This window comes from Anser brachyrhynchus (genome assembly GCF_964034855.1).
Source record: "Anser brachyrhynchus genome assembly, chromosome: 4".
NCBI classification, from domain to species: domain Eukaryota; kingdom Metazoa; phylum Chordata; class Aves; order Anseriformes; family Anatidae; genus Anser; species Anser brachyrhynchus.
In genome coordinates, this window is record NC_137698.1 from 21,760,197 (window position 1) to 21,777,385 (window position 17,189).

At 38.3% G+C, this 17,189-nt stretch overlaps 3 protein-coding genes across 18 annotated transcripts in view; 2 read left to right on the forward strand and 1 right to left on the reverse strand.

Annotated features, from left to right (window-relative positions):
- Positions 1 to 13,844, forward strand: part of LOC308194159 (claudin-22-like) — a 57,328-nt gene extending 43,484 nt beyond the window's left edge. For 3 of the 8 annotated variants that reach the window (XR_013950339.1, XR_013950341.1, XR_013950343.1), the window contains one exon: positions 7,841 to 13,844. Coding sequence is in view for 1 of the 8 variants with exons in the window: in XM_080589652.1 (XP_080445778.1) it covers positions 350 to 1,003 (654 nt within the window). In the remaining 7 variants the exon portion in view is untranslated. Of the gene's footprint in view, positions 1 to 47; positions 1,011 to 6,375; positions 7,088 to 7,840 lie in introns of those variants that run through there. The other 5 variants (XR_013950340.1, XR_013950344.1, XR_013950346.1 and 2 more) reach the window with 5 other exon arrangements.
- On the forward strand, positions 2,215 to 3,594 carry LOC308194160 (putative claudin-24). Its single transcript, XM_080589653.1, has one exon. It carries the CDS (start codon positions 2,221 to 2,223, stop codon positions 2,845 to 2,847), a length of 627 nt encoding a protein of 208 aa, XP_080445779.1. The 5' UTR covers positions 2,215 to 2,220; the 3' UTR covers positions 2,848 to 3,594.
- Positions 3,728 to 17,189, reverse strand: part of WWC2 (WW and C2 domain containing 2) — a 99,368-nt gene continuing 85,906 nt past the window's right edge. For 5 of the 9 annotated variants that reach the window (XM_080589637.1, XM_080589634.1, XM_080589636.1 and 2 more), the window contains 4 exons: positions 15,207 to 15,299; positions 13,855 to 14,097; positions 7,652 to 7,779; positions 3,728 to 6,369 (listed from right to left, as the gene is read on the reverse strand). In XM_080589637.1, the coding sequence (XP_080445763.1) occupies positions 6,303 to 6,369; positions 7,652 to 7,779; positions 13,855 to 14,097; positions 15,207 to 15,299 (531 nt within the window). In that variant the 3' untranslated portion in view covers positions 3,728 to 6,302. Of the gene's footprint in view, positions 6,370 to 7,651; positions 7,791 to 13,854; positions 14,098 to 15,206; positions 15,300 to 17,189 lie in introns of all 9 variants that reach the window. The other 4 variants (XR_013950334.1, XR_013950335.1, XR_013950336.1 and 1 more) reach the window with 1 other exon arrangement.

Below are 17,189 nucleotides of genomic sequence, written 5' to 3' on the forward strand. Positions count from 1 at the left end.
TGTGTTTTAGGGTGAGGGGTCATAGAGCCTTCTTTGTTCATCCTCAGGCTTGTAATTATCAGCCATTGGGATATAATTTTACCAAGCAAATTGGAAGGTAACAGATCAAATCCTTATCAGAAAGCCTAACTCATGGTTTAGCGAAGTTCTTCGTCCTTTATGTGAAACATTATATTCGTGAAGAACAAAACAGTGCTTGAGAGCTCACAAGGGGTTAACAGCAAAGGCTTATATTCGGGGCAGCAGAGAACTAAAATCATCATAGCGTCCACCACGGCTCAAGGTAGCAGTTGTTACAGAGCGGCTGGGGAGACCTTCCTCCTCGAGCCTCAAGGACTGCGCTCTTACAATGGCCTTGGTCTATCGGCCAGTGATGCAGTTAGGTGGCATGTTGTTATCTCTGTTGGGATGGGTCCTGTCCTGCCTCACTACCTACCTACCCCAGTGGAAAAATCTTAACTTGGAACTGAATGAACTGGAGATCTGGACCATGGGACTCTGGCAAGCTTGTGTTGTCCAGGAAGAAGGGGGAATGCAATGCAAGGACTTTGATTCTTTCTTAGCTTTGCCTCCAGAACTCAGGATTTCTAGGATTTTGATGTTTTTCTCCAATGGATTGGGGCTTTTGGGCCTCTTGCTCTCGGGATTTGGGTTGGACTGTTTGAAAATTGGTGAAAGACAACAGGATCAGAAGAAACGGCTGTTGCAGTTTGGAGGAATGCTCTTCTGGATATCGGGGATTACAGCTATTGTCCCAGTTTCTTGGGTTGCCCACTCCACAGTCCAGGAATTTTGGGATGAGAACATACCAGATATTGTTCCCAGGTGGGATTTGGGGGAAGCGTTATTTGTTGGCTGGCTTGCTGGATTTTGCCTTATATTAGGAGGATTCCTACTTAATTGCACAATCTGTTCAACTGAAGTCCATCCATCTTCAGCCCATTACGCAGTAGCAGAACAGCAAGATCAGTGTCAACACTTGGAAACTGAAACCAGGCCTTAAAACCAGGGGTTTCAAGTAGTACAGAAAGACTGCCCTATCTTTTCCAAACTCCAGTGCAAGCCAGAAGCTTGTTCCGTAGTAATTCAAAGGACTCTTTGTTACTTAGCTGATTCCTAAACTTTTATGTTTTCTTCATAACTGGTATTTGAAAGTGGTGTATTTTCTCACCTGTAGAACTATTTAAAATGTTGTTTTACAGGAGAATGCTGAAGTTTTTCATAGACTGTGTAGAAAAGGTGCCTTTATTTTCTCAACTGCACTGTAAAATCCTCAAGATGAATATGCATGTTCTATTACGTCTTGGCTTTTAACCAAAATACGTACGCTTCCTTTTCATACGAACCCAATTAACTGAGCCGCAAAGCTTGATTCCCTGTCGCAATTTTCCACTTGCCTAATGCAGTGACATATGAGCTCGAGTGTTTTTTTCTCATCCTGAACAGTCTACGTAAATTCATTGCCTCAAATTGTTTTTCAGTGTACTAGCAAATCGCTGTGCTAAGAAAACTGTAGATTTCTGACATGCTACCAAGAGTTGCGGATGTCTTTTTGTGGATGGGGTGTTACGGTGTGGGTACTTCATACCCAAGAAGTTGTTTACCCAATCTAGCACATAAAATTGCCCATACAAGTTATTCTAAGATCCGCATACCTGATGCACCAAAAAGAAGCTGAGATACACAGCTTTCAAAATACCTACCTGTGTCAGAAGATAGTGAGGTTTTATGTGCTCTGTCAAAGGCTTCTTGGTATCTATTCACCTACAGCAACATGTTGCTCTCAACATGTACCCGTCAACTTTAAGCAAATGATACTTAACCGGCCTCAAAGCAGACAGCCTCACTTAAGTAGGAATATACCAATGTGGTATTAAAATACCTTGTATTTGTGGTTCTTAGTTTAATTTAAAAACAAACTATGAAATGCCAAAGTTAGCAGAACTGCTGTAATGCTCTAGCAGATCGATGCACAGCAAAGTATATAATTAAAAAAATTAAATAACTTACAAATGCAAACTAATGAAAGATGAGCCTGGCTGTGGTCACACCCTTCAATTACTGGTTTACCACACTACTTCCCAATCCCCCAAACACTGCACATAGGCTGGAGGGGGAGGAGTATTTCATGCTTTACAAAGCATTGTTTTAACTTTTGCCAACGTTCAGTATATATTGTCTGCAAAAGCAAGCAGTTCGGTACTGCTACAACTGCTAAAAATGAACTTGGTCCACAGACACAGGCTACAGTTAGTTGGATTGCTGTTGTCTACACTAGGATGGATTTTAACCGGTACCTGTAACTATTTACCAGACTGGAAAAATCTCAACTTAGACTTAAACGAACTGGAGCTTTGGACTATGGGACTCTGGCAAACGTGTATAGTCCAAGATGTAGGAGGAACACAGTGTAAAGACTTTGATTCTTTCCTAGCTTTGCCTCTAGAATTCAGGATTTCCAGGATTTTAGTATCTTCATCAAATGGACTAGGCTTTCTGAGCCTTGTGATCTCTAGTCTTGGTTTGGACTGCCTAATGATGGAGAACACAGAGCAGAAGCTAAAGAAACAGCTATTACTTCTTGGAGGAATACTCCTGTGGGTATCTGGAGTTCTGGTCCTAGTCCCTGTTTCTTGGGTTGCCCATAATATAATCCAGGAATTTTGGGATGAAGAGATCCCGGAGATTGTACCCAGATGGGAAATAGGGGATGCACTGTTCAGTGGCTGGTTTGGTGGATTTTTCGTAATTCTAGGAGGCTCCCTACTCCTCTCCACAGTCTTCTTGTCATCTGAGCATCAATTACCAGAACAGTATACAATGGCAGATATGCAAGACACCTGTTAGTATGTGGAAACTGGCAACAGAAGACATTGAAAAGGGTAGATGCTGGGTTTTCAGATTTTACTCCTGCATTACAGTAAGGAAAGGCTGCTGAACGGACAGGTTATTGTTTACAAGACTGAGGGCAGGGATTGTTTCTTACTGTGTAGTTCCTTTAATTACACTAATGCATGAGCTCTGCAGATCCAAGTCACCATTGTTTTTTCTCCAAAATCTGATCAATTGCAGTGTTTGTGTGTGTTTTTCTGTGTGTGTGTTTTTAAATGATAAATGAGTATAAAATCTTGGATCTCTAGGTATGCATGGAGACTTGACCATATTTTGCATGGCAGAAGCTGTACTGATGTAATGGGGCTGCTTTAAAGAATGTCTTTCTTACAAAAAATACTCAAGTCCTGAAACAGTTTGTAGTGCTAGTTCAACACGCAATACAGAAATCTAATACAAGGTATAACCTTAAATGAAATTCCATGGATTTGTATTCATTTATACCAGTGTAAACTAAATGTTCTCAATGTCATGAAGTACAAGATTCTCCATCCAGACTGTGTGTATGTGCACATACGTGATCAAATATATTCCAGCACACACACACACACACACACGATCTCTGGTAAGCCAGCAGTTTTGAATAATGGTAAGATGCTGCCTGGTGGAGAGTTGACTGTGCTCATCACTACTGAAGTTCTTATTTAATGAATGTAAAGAACTAACTTAAGTGTATGAATAATTTTCTTTATAACTTATCCTAAGACTTGTCAGTGATTGATGTGAACTTTCTATAAATTGCAATGATTTTACATTGACAAACCTGTAGCAGCCATCTGTTTCTGCAAAGAGCATATGAACACACAGAACAGCAATAAAAGAAATAAAACACTGGTCTGGAAAAGAGCTTTGTTTAAAAAAAAAAAAAAAGTATTTTCCAATCACTGAAACACATGGAAAGTGCAGAGACAAGTTAATCTATGTGATGTATTTGCATACTCTTACAGACAAAATTAGAACAGAAACACATTCAGAATATAACCTGATTAAATATTTAGTTCAGTCCTGAGCATTTGATATTTAATACAGTATAAACATAGCAATAGTTTTAAAAAGATGATTTGTTCTATTAAAATTTCTGCTAACCTTTGCTCATTTGGCTAAATATTCTTGTACCAGTAATATTTAGATTTTGATATATGTAACTGCATGATATTGGTACCTGGAAACAGAACTAATTACACTTGTTATACCCTGCTGTGCAGAGTAAATTCTACTTGGAGTAATATTTATAATTTTAAACTCATGGGGGGTTATTTGTATGTATTATTTTAGCTTATTCTATTGAGTGTTTTGAGTGTGCATAATTTGAATTAGTTAAAAACAAAACAAACGGAACTGTTAAAAGCTGCCTATAAATATGTTCAGCCTTATCAATGTGGAAAGGGAGGAGCACAAATATATTTTAAGTCTCTCATTTTTAAATGAGTTTTGCAAGCTAAAGCCATCAATACTTACTTTTTGGCCTTACCCCATGCTTACAAATCAGATAATACTTTTTGAAAATTATTCAACGTGTGAGGAAAAAACAGCTAAGCTGGCAAGAATTTAGACAGCTCTAAATACTTTTCACAACAGCATCCTTATTTTTATGGCCAGAACTGAACTATATTAAACAGAACATAAATAAGACTGTAAATAAATAAAAGAAAAATCATAAAGTATACCTCTAAACATTATTCTACAAACATTTTATATAATCATATTGAGAAGTTGAAACTGCCAACCTTCATTTCACCTCTACATTAAATAATTCCAGACTTTTTTTAAAATTGACCTTTCAAATATGAATGTTATCTCAAACCCAAGAAACAAAAAACAAATGGGGCATTCATAAAGGATGTTCAACCAGTCATAATGCCCAAAATAGCATGTTTTGCTATACATTGAAGTGGACTGATGTGTTTGTGCATAAGAAAACCCTTGGGTGAGGCTTATACAGACCTCTCATGACAGAATTGTCACTTTGAACTTCAGACAGCTGCCATATTGTGGTTATAGGCACTTCCATTTTCTCACCAATTACAGCCTTTTTGAAAGATTAAGACCATGCATATGCGGCTTGTTGCTTGGGGAAGAAAACTTCAGCCACTGCATTAAACACATCTGAGTGCAACACACTAAGTAGAAAACGAACTAATTCTGTCTACGATGTCTGCCTACTTGTACAGTCCAAACAAGGTAAAACCCCAACTGCTTTTACCCAGACAGGGCTGTGTAAACATCTGATGTTCTGGACTTCTAACAGAATGAATACAAGTTGATGTTTCTTCCTAGGAGGCTTCTTCATATAAAACAAGTTTGAAATGTTTTCTTCATATCTACTTATTAAACCTGTGCACGCTCAACTGCATACAGGGTCAATTGTGTATTTTTCACAATGTTTTGTACCGAAATATGCAAAGCCTTCTAGTCAGGATCTTTTCAGATCGGAGAGTGTTTACTTTACCAACAGACTGAGTTACTGTCTGACAGATTTTTCTATTGGTACAAATACTTTAATAAAAATCTCTTTGTATTTGTAAGCCTAGTGAACGTTGTTATATTCTCCTAGTCAGCAATAAGAGCCTTTAAGACAAAAGATTCGTATAGAGGAAACCCCCATTAAGTGTACAGTGGCTATAACTACTCTCACGTCAATGCTGGTGTTACAAATTTTATTCAGCTTCCAGTTCAGAAAGCAGCTGCCCTTTTGGTAGTCTCATAATAAGTTTTTAGGGTTACTTGTCTGCTTTGTCTTTCCTCACTCTCCCGCAGATGCAAGAAACCTTTTAGTGCAGGTTAAAGTACTGTACATTCACAAAACTAAACTCTGGACTCTGTTTCTTCCTATAAAGTATTAAAAACAAAAACAGAAGAAATTTGTTTTCAGAAACAAAATTCCAATGTGGGTGATTGAATCTAATTAGCAGCTGTTGTGAGGCAGCCTTGATGTTTTGGAAAGGAGTTTACAGTTGTAGTTAACTTCAAACTATGAAAGTCACACTCTTATACAAAAATATTGCATGGCAAAACAGCCATCTTCACAGTCTGCTCACATGAAAATAGTGAAAAGATAAACAGTCTTCTGTTGAACGTAATATTTCTTAACACAGTGTGGTTCAACAGGATACATGCTTAGTACTGCCTTTGTTCCTTTGTTCCATCTTTACAAAATAAAAACACACATGCAATACATACAAACTGTACAAAATCAGCATCAGTATACCAAAATTAATCTACTTTGGTTTTCTGGTTGTTGTTTTTTTTTCTTTTTCAGGCATACAACAATTCAATTCACTGTATTTTACAAATAAACATATCAATAGTGAATGTAAAATAGAAGATATTTAAAGCAGGTCACTAGAACTAAAAAGTTCATCTAAAAAAGAGATGAGCAAGTGGGAAAACGCTTCAATGAAAATGCATAATTATACGTCATCAGCTGGAAGGGCTGGTATACTGATCTTTGCTCTTGTGAAATATGCTATCTTCTCCCTGAAATTAGAAACAAAACCAAGTTGTTATTTCACCATTTATGGCATGACTCTAATATCATCTACTGTAGAGTTGCTAATGTCACAGCATAGTTCTTTAAAATACAGGCTTGGAAAAATACACAGTGAGGAAAATACACAGTGAATTTATTTACAAGTGCATTTGCCAGAATATCTTCTTTTAATTCCTTTCTTAGGCAGATTTATGTAAAAAGCAGCTCCAATATTGAACAAGAAAAAGTCAATGTTTCAGTAATAACTACAATGACAAGACTAAAATATTGATACAGTCACCGCATTTCCTATGATGATATCGGGGGGGGGAGGCAGTGAAGAAAAGGCAAAACATTTGATTCTGACTTTGGAAAAGGGAAAGAAGACTTAAGAACTAGGTTTGGGCAAGCAGCAGAATTGTCATCCCAGTCTCCAGTTGTTTCCCCTGTGCTGTTACCATTTCTGTCTCTTACAAACTGAGAGATTACTGAAGCATAACAAGTTTATACGTGCTTGTCTGCCAGAAGGCTAGAAAGCAGATGATAAATATTGGGGGCATAAAAATCAAAGCTCAGAAGAGACACTCTTCTTGAGAGTTTCAAAATGCCTCTGTGTGATTAGTCTGAGGCCACACATCATCGTACCAAGTCCAACTAGCAGGATGACTACAATTCAGCCTTAGGAAGTAACTACTTGTCCAAGAGACTAAACCATCTTTTTCACTGGTAAGCTTGAGTTCTGTTCAAAAATAGTAGCCCAGAGCAAAATCAACTATATAAATGGGATTCCTGGGCTAATTATGTTGTGATTAGGAGATAAAGGAGAAGGGAGGCTTACTATACCCTTCTTGCAGAGGAATGATAGTGTCTTAAGCACTATCACGAGTTTCTGTAAACTTATGCAGCAGCGTTTCTGTGATGACTGTTAAATTACCATCACTGCCCCCCCCCTTTTCAAAAAGAGTTGCTGAGAAAATGAAAACTCTTTGAAGATGCTCTGAACTTCAAACTGAAGTTAAATAGCGCAACTGTAACGCTTCTTTGCTGAGGAACCCATTCTGCTCCTCTCACCCCACTTTCTTACCACCACCACAGCTCAGCTTCTGTCATGTGAGCAAGTTACCCAGTCCTCTGAAACTCCAACTTTTAGCTGCATTAGAAAGGGATGATGTATCTTGCAATTCAAAGGTGCGTGGACTTTTATTGCTGGTCATGTTTAGTTATATTTAGAAAAAAAAATACGTTACTTAACTACACTAAAAAAATGTGAAAAAGCATAATAGGCCATACCTGAATGACTGCACCTGCAGTGGCACTTTCTGGCTTTGCTCCCGTAACCGGCATACATCCTTAGAAGCTTTCCTCATCAGTTTCTCAGCACTTAAACCTTGTTTCTGCTCTTCTTTTGACTGTTCAGCCTGTAAAATAACTATAAAATAACTATATTTTGCTAATAATGAGCAACTGCTTATTTCACAGAAATGACAAATTCTTCTGTCAACCAATATCTCTACACAAAGGGCCTGCAAGACAGAAGACATTACGAAGTCTAAGCAATGAGCACTCAGGAAGGTAACAGAGCATTTTCTAAAAATATAATAAAAACAAAAAAACACGTGCCATCACAGGTAGTTACTAAGTGCTGTTAAGTTTGATATTTCTTAGGGCAATACCTAGACAGTTAAACAATTCTTAAATTTGTATAAACAAATGCTGTCTATCCAAATGTCTTTTTAGAACTGAGAAACAGTAATTCTCTTTCTGGGTAAAATATTTTTATTTCCTAATGTCAGCTGTTACGAAAATTGTCTATACCTAATCTGAAATGACTAAATGATGAAATTATTAAAAAAAAAAAAAAGTTCTCAAAATACACATTCAAGTTCTGCTAACCTTCTTTGCAAAGTTAATATTCATGAATTCTTACACTTTTATTCATGACACAACACTATGTTTCTATTTATATACAAACCATATTTACCGTTACTCAAATGCATGTCAATTCTAATACTTGCAATAACGCTGTATTTTTTTGTTAAAAATGCTAAGATGCACCAGTCTGAAAGAAATGTGAGACTAAAGACATATCCTTTCAAATTGCTTTCACCCAGCTGAAAGTCTAGCTTTAGTATCCACTTCAGCTTAGAGGTGTTCTGTAATTTTATGTAAGAATATACCTGTTTTTGAAAAATGCTTACTATATACTGAACTGGTTAGTGGGAAGAACAAAGCTGTAAAATAATTGTTTTCTTCTGCAATATATTTTTCACATCACCATCTTCTACTATTAAAACGCTTTATAGGCACTGAGGGCATAAACCAAAATGAGGTTAAGCTGATGCTAAATGCATTGGAATCAAGTTCCTCGTACCACACAAGCAAGTATGAGTGGGAAATACAGTCACTTATCATTAACAAACGTATTCAGTTTACTACATCCAAATTTTCTAGTGAAATCTACTGTAAGTCCTTGTTTTATGATGTTACTAAGGGATTAAAAACAAACTGGTAGAAGGGTAGATACAAGACAAAGGCATTTTGTATAAAACAGATGTGTTTAGCATTTTCTGTGAGGTAGCCCCTTCCTTATTCTATGAATCCCTTACTAGAGACCGCAAATAAAAGCTCAAGGGAACAGAAGCTTTGGAATAAACAACAGGCGAAAGATGAGAACTCCCAAGGGGTGTCTTTGCTCCATGGACACTGATTTCCATCTCAGCAGCCCTCCCTGACTTGCTTCTCCCTAGAGCTGGTGATACCCATCAATGCTCTCTCAGTCCTAATGGTAGTGAAATCATAGACCTAGTGGAAAGGTTCACGTAAGCCGCTTAAAAAACACAGATTTTACATGTGGATAAAGACTCATTCTTTCATTTGCATTGTAGCAGTATCAAAGCCAAGGCAAGAACACCAGCCTGGTACCAAGGTATCTGGCCTGGTTTCAAGGACCTTTCTTGATATGAATGCAGTTCAGTAAATACCTACCCACCAGTAAGCTTGTGCTGCTGTTAACTTCAGTTCCCAACTCCAAAAGAGCAAAGATTTTAAAGTGAAATTAACCTGTAAACATTGTTTCCCCTATTAGTTAGTGAACATAAGTTTGCAATCTACAGCTGGTAGTGTATTAATTAATTTTACGTATGTCACTGGCCATATGTTTTTATCAGATCCCCCAGCTAATATTTATCTCATCAATGCACTAAACACACAATTTTTCAAAATTTACTAATCTTATCTTTTCCCTAATTATATGCAAGATTTTTGTGACTACTGCATTTCAGGCTAACAGCATAAATACAATGACTTCGTTCTTACTGCTGTCCATTCACCTTGCTGATATTGCACTCCTTATATTTTTATCAGAAAAATCCTTTAATTTTTTATATGCATGATATTACTCTGAGCCAACAACACATAGTGAGAGACCAAAGGTCTACACACTTGTGATCTCTGTCAGACAGGTGTCAAATTTATTTTGAACTAGCGTGTCAGGCTGCAGGAAGCTAAGAGACATTCCCTGCTAGTGCAGAGCAGCGATCTCCAGCAGAAGGAAGGAGCAGACAACCAAGGGAAGTAATCTCTGCCATTTGCCACAGCTACCTCGAACATGGATTGGGACTCAGAACTTGACAGTTTCAGGATGCTCTCAGGTAGACTTTGATTTCAGTCTAGTATGAGAACATGCACATGAGAAGGTATGTACAAGACTGGGACTGTATTAATATCATGTTTCTTGACTGATTTATAGCCAGTTAATCCTCCATCCATCTAAAACACAAAGGCACACGAATACTTTGGCTGTGCATTCCTTAAGCGCCAAAAATCTGACCTCAGCCAGAGAGGAATCTCGGTACCCGTGCTTAACTTAAGCATGAGATAACAAAGAATAAGGAAAGACAAGCAAAATTAAAGCTGAAATGTTAACTCCTGTCACGTTCATTTTTTTGTATAGAAGACTGAAAGTGAGCCTAAAGAAAAACTGTTAACTGTGCTGAACACCAAAACACTGGCAACAAGGACATGCTTGTGTTATTAATGACACAATTAAAGGTTACTTTTACATAGAACGTGTATTGGGAAAAAAAAAAAGATATTTGTGGCTATACACAGGAATCTTTTTTGGACACATGCGAAGAGGAGGTACTTCAAAGGACGCTAGGTATCTGAAAACTTACTTGTATGAGGATTTAAGACAAACTTTGAAATCCTGGATGATTTCTCACAGAAATGCGACCTAAACAAGAAACAATGTTTGTGCTGCACAGAATTACCTACTGTTTTTGATCTGAAGTTATTAGTGGGCTTTACATTCTTGCTATACTTAGGAATGTGTGGTGGGCAGGGAAGGAATGGAGTCTGGGCATTGGGCTTCAAGCAGAGTAACTGCGTGCTAGCAAGCAGCTACTGATTTTCAATATCCCCTACATCTGCAGTTTCTTTTTCCTCTTGAGACTCTCTCAGTTGTTCTGGCACTTCTAGCTGCTGCATTAGTCTGTGCCATTATAATGCCTGCAGGATCTCAAAAATAATGTATGATGATGTTCTGTGGACTGCTGTGTTCTGCTAACCCAAGAGGAAACACTGACAGCAGAGTACAGCATTCTCAGGGTTGTTTCCTTCCGCAGGGGAAGGTTTCAATGATACTAAGGGCAGAAATATATCTAGAAACTTGGTAAGCACTGTTCAAAGAGGTGGAGTGGCTGTGATCATTGATCTCACTTTTAGCTTGGAAAGAGGGACTTAAATGCTGTGCTGCAGCCTGCATGTATTTTAAGAATGTATATTACTGCCCTTATTCCTCATCGCAGCGTGTGTCACGGGGCTGATAACTGACTCCAGAAATATATCAGGCACCTATCTCCTTGGAAGAGATGGCTGAAATATGAATGCACAAATCCAAAGGATTTGTAATATTAAACAGTTCTCTATTCTAATGGGAATAAGCTTGTGGGTTTTGTTTTAAATTAAACAAACAATTTAAAATGATTATCCTGCATTGAGCATTAGATACAACCTATAAACTTCTAAACAAATGTAGATAAATTTCTTTTATATAAACCACTATTCTTTTGGGTTAAATTTTTCAAAGATCAAATACATCCAATGAATTCAAATAATAATAATAAAACTTGGATACAAGGTGTGATATTTAAATGTTGTGATGTCTTACTCCATTTTAATCAAGGGTCTTTCAAAATACTTTTCAACACTGAGCCTGAACTGTGCTAGTTTTTATAGCCATTTTAAAACTTAGCTAAGTATGGCCAAAAGCAGAAGCCAAGGAAAGAGACAGACAGAGAGGACAGCACTGGTCAAGAACAGACTTGGGAGAACATACTGGGAAAAAGCTTTGTTTTCTAAGCTGATGGTCAAGGCCTTCTTGAAGTAGGTGATATCACTCTGGTTAATGACGTCTGCTGGATTTTTCTTCCATGAACTTATCAAACTGCTTTTTGAGTCTACGTAAACTTGCGCTATTCACAATGTTCGGTCAAAAGTATTGTTACAGCTTTTAAACAAACATGTTTATTTAACTATGTTTGTTTAACTTGCTACCCCTTCAGTTCCCTATTTCTCATATTATAAAAGATGATGAATATATAAGTGCTTGCCTCCACATCACTCGTGATTTTACAGTTGTTGCTTTAGTTGTAGGTACTTGGCGATTCCTAACACAGAATGTTTCCTTCCTTTGACCGTACCTGTTCACCCTCCGTAGTCTTATTATCTACTTTGAGATGGGGAACCATACTGAACAATGTTTAAGTTGCAGGTAGAACATGTATTTATATCATTAAAGAATGATGACTTGTTTTGTTCCAGCTTTCTAATTCCCAATGTCTTATTTGCTTTTTGACATCAGAGCACTGTGAAGTTTTTGTTTCTTGTATCTGCGATATCTCATTCCTAATTCAGATAATTCAGAGCCCATCTTTGCATGTGTAAATATTAGGATTATCCCTTCCCTGCCCTACACAAGGCTATTTACTGACATTAACTTTTTTTAAAACTGTTACTTACATATTAAGAGGTCCTCTGCAGCTTGTTAAAATTGGCTTCCATTTTTACTACTTTGAATAACTTGGTGTCATCAAAAACACTCATCTATCAACTATGAACAGCTAAAGAATGCTAATCCCTCCTGAATGTCACCACCAACCTCCCCCCTCATCGAGAACTGATGTTTACAGACTGACATAGAGAGGAAGGGGGCTCCAGGGGGCACCTGCTCCAACTGCCTCTTCAGAGCAGAGCAAGTGAGAGCTGTGTGCTCAGGGTATTGTCCAGTTAAGTTTTCAATATCTCCAACAGGGGAAAGAGTAGAGGTTGTTGTTTTTTTGTTGTTGTTGTTTGTTTCTGTCTTTGTTTGTTTACAACCTTTCTATGCCCTTATTTCAATGCATGATCATAGAGTGGCTTGGGTTGGAAGGGACCTTAAAGGCCATCCAAGTTCCAACCCCCTGCCATGTGCAGGGACACCTCCCATGAGACCAGGTTGCCCAAAGCCCCATCCAGCCTGGCCTTGAGCACCTCCAGGGATGGGGCATCCACAGCTTCCCTGGGCAACTTCTTCCAGCACCTCACCACCCTCTGAGAAGAATTTCTTCCTTGTACCTAATCTAAATCTCCCCTCGTTTTGTTTAAAGCCATTATCCCTTGTCCTATCAATATCTGCCTGTGTCAAAAGTCACTCTCCAGAAGAGGATGATCGCCCTCACAGTTTAGAAAACACAACCAAACGCACCCCTAAAACAAAACAAAAAACGCTTAACATCCTACTTTTTTCATGTATTGAGTCAGAATTTCCCATGGTCCAGCTTGTCACTGCTGCCTCTCATCCCTTCTATACTTCTTCTTGTCTTTTCCCACATGAGGGCATCCCATCTTAATTTGTTAAATTAGAGACTGAATATATATTTGTATTCTTTTAGAGACAATCCCATGGAGAGCAGAATTTGGCTTTAATCTGCCAAAATTAGAACAAGTATGTCCTGCCTAAGGAACTAAGCCACAGTGGAAGTACCACCCTTCCCGTACACCCCCACTACTGTAAGTAATGGCCATTGCCTCTCTCTACCTGTTAAAATGGTCTTTTGGCTACCAGTTCTGTGAAGGCTGCAAATCAGCTAATGCTGGAGGACAAAAAGCGTACGAAACTCTGTAGACATATGGCTGGGATGCAAGCGTTAAATGAACTTTCAAGTAGACTCCTCTGCTATTTTACTACACCAACCACACCTATTACCTCAAATAATAGAGTTTCTACTCTGAATTACTACAGCATTTAGGTAGGGGCGCTACAAAAATGCTACTTCAAATTCTAGGTGTAAATGCTGTAGTATTGACTAATAGAGGAAATAGTGTTTACACATCTGAATTACATAGCATAAGTAGTCAACTCTGAGCTTCTATAAAAAATCTGTAAACGCATTTGTAGAAAAGGTAAGGGCATATATCTGTTCAATCACACAAAATCTGTATGCTGCTCATACCTGTTTTTCAGCTTGTTTCAGGAGTTTCTGAAATCGTTCATCCTCGAGCACACACAGGGGAAGGTCTGTCTCTCCTCTACCTTTCATTTCCTCGAGCTTCTGTTTAAGATCCCGCAAGGCCTGAAGCTCATCATTCAGCCGATTCTGTCGTGTGCGTGACGCCTGGAGGTCCAGCTCCAAGTCAAGGGAAGTGCGGATAGGGCACTCTTGCATAGCTCTTCGCATGATCGGTTGGCAAACAGGCTGAATCATTTGGGAAAGAGAAAAATAAAAATTAATATCCAGAAAGGCTAGTGCAGAATTTGACAGAATACATTCAGAAAAGCTCAACTGTTTTCTGTTAGCAGAAAGTTGCTATGATAAGATCCACATCCAAACATCCATCTATTCTGCAATTATTCTTTGGTCAGTAATTAAAAATAAGTGCAAAAGTTTCACCAACCAGTTGTAGAATGATATATTGACAGGTTAAAACCAAAAAACCCTGGTCTGATCCTCAGGACAGCACAATACCAGTAGTCCAAAACTACACAGACTTCCCCACAGATTTCAACTATATAATTTATTTATTATTTATTTTATTATTTATTTATACTCAAAATTTGCTTTTTCAAGGACCAAGCAAACAATGTTATGAACTCTGTAAACAGGCACTTTTTTCGTATACTTCACATTTATTTACTATCCTTTCACTGTGCATTTTCACATGAATAAATTGGGCAGTACAAGCTGTCCTAGGCTATTTTATACATCTTTCTTATGCCAAATGTAATCCTGCTACCTGGTAACAACCCTTCTGGGGAAGCATATTTTTAGTTACAATCAAGATTAAAATACACCTCACAACTTATAAGAATGAACTCTATGTAAAATAAATATAATCTTACTTTCTTCTCCTTCAGTCACTTTGTTACTCATACACTCTTGGAGAAGAGTAAATCAACTTTAAAAGCATGTCTGAATCCTTGAAATTTCCATCAAAATTTGCTCGAGATGCATGCTGCTGATGTTCACATCTGTGCAGCTTAAGCTGCCTTGGGTCTCTTTGTAACAGTACGGTTCTTTAACTCAGACTGCTTTGACAGTAACACGTTAAAATCCAATAGTAGATGTTGCAATGCTGAGCACCAGCTGGCTCCAGCCACAACTGGAGCAACATAAGCTTTGTCAGTGGAGGATGGTGAAGGATGAAGACCATTGTGGGGAGGTCTCAACCTGAAACTTAAGTCTACATCTGGTAACTTGCATCACTTTTCCTCAAATACTTGAAATAAAGCATATGGCTTAAGTTATTTGCTATTCCTCATCTCCAAACTCTTAGCCTTAAACCATCCAGGTAACGCAGCACTCACCCGTTTAACTCTTAGGCTCCTCCTTTCTGTGGCGTTTCTCACAAAGAGAGACTTTTTGGCTAGTGTTGAGCTGTCACTGTCACTTCGATTCAACTGTCAAAATGTACATAATGAACAGAGATATAAAGCATCTTCACATACAGATACATCTGTATTGATAAAGCCAGTCCGAAAACCTCAGTGTTGATCATACAGATAGGTCATTCTTACTATAAAATACAAAAAAAGAGAACTAGAGCGTCTACTCTAAATTTCTGTTCCTATGCCAAGACAATCATTGATCTTACTGAACAGTAAGTAGACTATTCAGAAATCAAGGAAGATAACTGGCTATTAAGTACCACCAAATCACTGGGTGGCTTCTGTATGACTGCAGACTATACTATGGAGTTCATTTATTATGGATTTCATTTACCTGGGGCAGGCTTTAACAAATTTACCACAGGGAAGGAAAATTTCTGTAGACATGCACCTGTTTTTTTGTATTACTATTTGTAACAAGTACAGGTGTGCGTACAGCTTCATTCAGAAGTACTTTTTCCTTCTCAAATATGCACCACAGAACAACAGTAGTTTTTTTCTTAGTTATAGCATTAGTCCCATATACATCAATGCAGGCTGATTGTTAGATGCATCAACATGCGTGGTGGTAAATCTTCAAAGAAAACAGAAGCATCTATCTAAATATTTATTTTCACCTCCTCAGAGAAGGACAGATAAAAAGAATCACTCCGCTAACGTTTCAATAACCAACTTGCCAGAGCCCTAAATCATGTTTATACAGGACTGACTGGGAGTTGGGGGTGAGAAATAAAATACTTTTGCAATATGAATACACTTCTCTAGAGAGAAGTCTGTCTTTTCACCACGGAGATGCTGCTGGGAACTCACCCCTGGATACGCACAGGTGGTGGTCATCACTGACCACCACTTTAAGCACTTTTCAAGGAAGATTTTTCAAAGGTGCCAACAGACTTTGGGTCTGTGCTTTAGGCCTCAAAAATAGTTTTATTTGTTTGCCGTAACATCATATGAGAACAGGTGCTTTCTTAAGCTGGGCTACTTCTTCTGAAAAGAGACCAGCTGGCAGCTAGCCAGAGCACACCCTTCACGTGCTTTCGAGTACGGTACCACAGAGCAAGGAAGGCCGGCTATGCTGGTGGTGTTCACTGGGGACTAGGACCGCGGAGACACGAGTGCTCAGCCCTATCCACAGAGTCGGATGCAGCTACAGTGCCCACTCTTGAGCCCAGGCAACGGACCACGAGTATTTCTGAAGCTGCAAAAGATGGATTTGTGCAAACGTGGTTTTTTTCTTGGTTACTTTGCTTCCAGGACATACTGTACGTGATGACAGAGACTGTGTTTTGGTCACAGCTTGTTATTTCAGGTTCTGGCTTCAGGCAGCAGGTATGTGGCAAGTTTCTAAGCTACAAAAGTGCAGAACTTTATGGATGCAGAAACCTCAGGGGTTTATACTAACTAAACCATCAGAGCACCTAGCGTTACTTCCTGTAAAAGACCTCCACAGGCGCTAAGTTAATGGTCCCCCCCCCCTTTTTTTTTTGCCACTACAGACAGTTGCCAGTATACAGGAATTAAAATGAAGGCTAAGTTCTGAATTCAGCCAATGATCTATCCAAATCATGTACAGATTGTTACAATGCTATCCACTACTTTTCATTCATATGTATGAATAGTTATTTAAATATTTACATACTGACTATAGATTTTTAGGTCAATGAGAATCGTAGAGAGGCAACCAACATTACCATTTCCAAATGATAAACACAACCACCTCTAACTGAACTGGAGAAGAATTAAAGCATCAAGTATTTTAAGAAGTCATACTTGTGTGAGTAGCCTGTAGAAACTGAAGATCAAAATAACCTGCATTTTCTAGGGTGTCTGTAAGTGACAATCTATAGAGCTGGTAGTCCATGCTTTAAATCTTCAAATACATGATTTTCTCAGTTAGCTTAG